General features: G+C 44.9%; 1 protein-coding gene across 1 annotated transcript; it reads left to right on the plus strand.

Annotated features, from left to right (window-relative positions):
- The first annotated feature begins 383 nt into the window (after positions 1-383).
- LOC148214090 (uncharacterized) lies at positions 384-3,777 on the plus strand. Its single transcript, XM_088128669.1, has 2 exons — positions 384-491; positions 1,845-3,777. Exon 2 carries the CDS (start codon positions 2,127-2,129, stop codon positions 3,705-3,707), a length of 1,581 nt encoding a protein of 526 aa, XP_087984795.1. The 5' UTR covers positions 384-491; positions 1,845-2,126; the 3' UTR covers positions 3,708-3,777.
- The last annotated feature ends 1,387 nt before the right edge of the window (positions 3,778-5,164 follow it).

The raw sequence follows: 5,164 nt of genomic DNA on the forward strand, positions 1-5,164 counted from the left end.
CAACTGTGCATTGACAAAAACTCCCTGTTCCTCTGCACAGAGCTGAGGAATGTGGACGGGAAATTTTGGTCTGGGTTTCTCTGAGGCACGGACTTCAAACCACGATCAGTTTCCAAGAAGAGTTTTATCTCGAGCGCGACTCGATGGCATGTAATCAATGAAAAAAACATCTTGCAAGCGCCTTCGGGTAGAGACCGGACGAGTGTGTTTTGCAGCCGTATGCCGCTAGGTGGCGCTGTGTAAATAAGCACGACCGGCGCCTACAAAGCTGTCGATGCAGCAGCGGCGTCTGTGGTCGCTGAGTCCTGACCTGCAACGGGAGGGGAGCGGCCGAGCTGAAGGGAGTTAAAGCAATAGAGGATGGGTTGCTAGAGGGGACGTGGGAGGAGAGGAGAAGGGCAGAGGAACTTCCTCTTCCGGCTTCTCCATGGGAGGGTAGTGGGGTGCGGGGCCCTCTCCTGTTCTTCCCAGGTCGAAGCAGCAGCTGGCAGGTGAGTGAAGGAGAGGTCGGAGGAGAGGCCGGGAGCAAGCGGGGCTGCGTTGTCTCCTCCACGGTGCAGAATCTGATGAGCAGCTATGCTGAAAAACGTCGGCTGCTCCATTTTCCTTCCCTCCCCAAATCTTATTCCTCGGGTGCTGCAGGCTTTAGAACTGGTGCAAGGAATTTTCTGGTGGTTGGGAGATTTAGAGTCTCCTTCACGTTAGGATTGACTCCTTGTGATTTTATGGACATGTTGTTGGTTTGGCAACAATATGGGACTGTTCTGCCACCGCTGTCCTCTCAGGTTTTTTTTTCCCTTCCAAGTCCAGGAAACATTCAGGGGATTTCCTAGTGGTCTCCCATCCATGTATTAACCAGGTTGAATTCTGCTTAACCCAGCATTTTTTTTAACGTCTACTGAGGACCATTTGGGATGTTCAGTTTTATAGGTAGTCCTTGCTTACCCCTTCGGTGACCTTTCAAAGTTACGAAGGCGCAGAAAAAGGGGACCTACCAACGGCCCTCGAAGTGTCCCCCACTCACGCGATCGCCATTTGCAACCTTCACAGCTGGCTTCTGGCAAACAAGCTCAATGGGGTAGCAGGCAGCAAGTTGCAAGTCCTAGTTATGTGATGTTGCGCTTAATGATCCACGGTGATCCACTTAACAATTTCAGCTGGAAACGATGTTGTAAGTTGGTGCAGTCACGTGACATCATGCTTAATGACCACACTGCTTAACGACAGATTTGCCAGTTCCAATTGTGGTTGGCAAATGAGGACTCCCTGTATTGTGATGTCACCGGAGTGGGTGTAAACAGTATTTTCTTCCCTTTCTCATTTGGAGCTGCGGAACTTAATGGGAAAAACCAGTGCTTTAAATCTCGCAGAGGCTTTGGGCACCATGAAATCTGTTAAAGCCCCCACCCCTCTAGAATTTGACCCAAAAGTTTGACCATACCCACTTCTGAGACATTTTGGAGGCTGAAATAGAAATACGTTTTCTCCATACTTACATTTGTAGCTGTGTATATCTGTATTTCTCTCTGCATGCATATGTGTGTATGTGTAGAATCTATCGCCAGCACCTCCAGCTGCATTTGATGATGGCCCTTTGCAGTACTAAGGATTTGTGATTGACCCAAGTCAACAAGTGGGTTTCATGGCTGAGTGGGTATTTGGACTTGGATCTCACTAGTCTTCTGTGTTCCAAATGATCATAATGAATGTTGAAGGTTAATCTAGCATTTGGGCATATTTGCCTTTTCACTGTAATCTATGCTTTTTTTCCCTTGTTGTTTTCACATGTTGTGCAGCCATTTTATCAACAATAATTAAACTAAGATTTTTATGGAATCTTCTAGAGAAAGAGGATGCCAAGGAGAACATTCTGGACAACTGAGAATCACAAGCAGCATTAAAAAGGAAAGTTAATGAAGCCAACAGTCAAAATCTTTTCCACTTCCTCCAGAGAGCCACAAAACTCTTCTCCTTCCCTAAGAGGTGATAGACAAGGGACAGAAAAACAGGAAGAGAATTTTAAACTGGAAAAAATTGAGTATATGGAGCTCAATGAAACATTACATGAAAACTGTCAAGGGGGATAATTTCCAAATTCCGAAAAAGAAGGAAATATCTGGAAGTCAATGGAACGAAGAGGTCACATGGATAGCCACGTAGGGCAGATAGAAATGCAAGCCTCATGCTATGAGGAAGGAAACATTAGCTTGAATCAAAGCACCATCCAACAAGGGATCAGAAATATTTTTGACCTCCTTGAGAATCCAAGAATATCAGTGGTGGAAAAGCCCCATAGCTATGCATATTGTGGGAAAAGCACAGATTGCAGATCACGGCTGGTTATGCATGAGAGGATCCACACCGGAGAAAAGCTATATGAATGCGCCGAGTGTGGGAAGGTCTTTCGATACAGCTCCCAACTTTTTGAGCATAAAAGGACCCACACCGGAGAGAAGCCGTACCAGTGCTGTCAATGTGGCAAAAGCTTTAGCAAGCACGTCACCCTGGTGAATCACAAGAGGACTCACACCGGAGAGAAACCGTATGAGTGTCCGGTTTGTGGGAAAAGTTTCAGGCACAATTCTAACCTGGTGAGACATCGGAGGACTCACACAGGAGAGAAACCGTATGAATGTCCGGATTGTGGGAAAAATTTCAGGGAGAATTCTTACCTGGTGATACACCAGAGTACTCACACAGGAGAGAAACTGTATGAGTGTCCGGAATGTGGGAAAAATTTCAGTGCGAAGTCCAACCTGGTGAAACACCAAAGGATTCACACCGGAGAGAAACCGTATGAGTGTCCAGTTTGTGGGAAAAGTTTCAGTCAGAATTCCCACCTGGTGATACACCAGGGGACTCACACTGGAGAGAAACCGTATGAGTGTCTGGTTTGTGGGAAAAGTTTCAGTCGGAATTCCCACCTGGTGATACACCAGGGGACTCACACTGGAGAGAAACCGTATGAGTGTCCGGATTGTGGGAAAAGTTTCAGTCAGAATTCCAGCCTGGTGATACACCAGAGTACTCACACAGGAGAGAAACCGTATGAGTGTCCGGATTGTGGGAAAGGTTTCAGTCAGAATTCCAGCCTGGTGATACACCAAAGGACTCACACTGGGGAGAAACCGTATGAGTGTCCGGAATGTGGGAAAAATTTCAGTTCGAGGTCCAGCCTGGTGAAACACCAAAGGACTCACACTGGAGAGAAACCGTATGAGTGTCCGGATTGTGGGAAAAAATTCAGGGAGAATTCTGACCTGGTGATACACCAAAGGACTCACACTGGGGAGAAACCGTATGAGTGTCCGGAATGTGGGAAAAATTTCAGTTCGAAGTCCAAACTGGTGAAACACCAAAGGACTCACACTGGAGAGAAACCGTATGAGTGTCCAGTTTGTGGGAAAAGTTTCAGTCAGAATTCCTACCTGGTGTTACACCAGAGGACTCACACTGGAGAGAAACCGTATGAATGTCTAGATTGTGGGAAAAGTTTCAGTTGGAAGTTCTGCCTGGTGAAACACCAAAGGACTCACACCGGAGAGAAACCGTATGAGAGTCCGGATTGTGGGAAAGATTTCAGTACTAGGTCTAGCCTTATAAATCATGTAGGTTTACACACAGGGGAGAAACCATTCAAATGCCCAGACTGCGGACGCTGCTTCACGCAATATTTCCGCCTTACCGCACACAAGAAAAACGCATGAGGCAGAAGATGATGTGTGTAGAAAATCTTGAATTTCATTACTGATCTCCCATTGGATGTGAAGCTGAGAAGTTAACTATTTAATTTCTGGGCTGATTCTTTTAGTAAAACGTATCTCAGTATCAGACATGGGGAGGAGAGAAAAAATAGAAAATGTTAATTTGATGAAGGTTAAGTATACGCATCTGGCTGTCAGCAGAGGTTAACTGGATACGTACTTTTGCAGAAATGGTGCAGTTACTTCAAAAAGGCTTTTGGGAAGTGTTTTTGCATATTGATAATCATAAATCTTAGAAATGCAACATGCAGAGTTTCAGCCTTCTTCAACTTCGGTGTCCTCCAGATTTTGAGCCCCAGAACTCCCCAGCCAGCATAACCTTTGTAGAAAATATCTGGGAGTCATAGCGAGCGTTTCTGGGAGGCTCCAATAAGTTGCTGCAGGTCCTTAAAAATACATTAAAGAAAAGATAGGAGCACTTTTGCTTCAGTTAGAGATTGTGGTTCCTCAGATATGAAGAAAGTGATATGAGAGGACAGGTAAAGAGGGTTCAAAGTTCATCTTTTCCTAACACCTCCAGAAATTAAGTGCAAGGAGTATCAGATTGTGGCAAGGATGAATCACAAATATCACAGAAACTCTTAAAATGGAGAACATATTAGGGACATTTGTGGCAGTGACAACTGTAAAATTTCACATCTGAAGACTGTTCTGAGTTGCAATTGAACAGGATGGATAAGACCTGTAGATAGAATATTGAGTTGAGGAGAAAAGGCATTGTGGTTTTGAGCATAGGATCTTCAGGCTTATTAACAACCCCTGCTGTGATCTTGTTTGCTTGGAGGTGCCTGCTAGTTAGTGTTTGATGGCTGGTGGGTGACAGCAGTGCCAAGATGCTGAGATTTTTGTTGCATCCTCCTTGGCGGTGGAGATGTGAGAGAAAAAATTGTACAGTGGAAAATGTTTCAATTGTAAAAATGGATTGCGTAAGACCCATTAATATGTATGAAACTGTATGAGTGTCCAGACTGTGGGAAAAATTTCATTTGGAATTCCGAACTGGTGGGACACCAGAGGACTCACATAGGAGAGAAACCATATGAGTGTCCGGATTGTGGGAAAAGTTTCAGTACTAGTTCTGGCCTTATAAATCATGCAGGTTTACACTGGCCGTTTGAAGGGTAGAAACCATTCAAACAGCCAGGCCACAGAGAGTGCTTCACCCAAAATTCCTCCCTTATCGCACACAACAAAATCCCATTGGAAATCCAGCTGAGAAATTAACTTTAGTTTCTGGCCTGATTCTTTTTAGTGAAACATGTCTCAGTATTACAAACGAGGGAGGAAAGAAAAAAATGGAGAATGTTACTTAATGGAGCTTAACATAACATGTATTAATAGCTTTTGACAAGGAAAAGAAATGGGCAGTGCCAGGTTTGCTGTCAACATGGGGGCAAGGC

This window comes from Python bivittatus, unplaced genomic scaffold (genome assembly GCF_059951505.1).
Source record: "Python bivittatus isolate LINGU-HERP-01145 unplaced genomic scaffold, Pbiv_v1 ctg000800_np1212, whole genome shotgun sequence".
NCBI classification, from domain to species: domain Eukaryota; kingdom Metazoa; phylum Chordata; class Lepidosauria; order Squamata; family Pythonidae; genus Python; species Python bivittatus.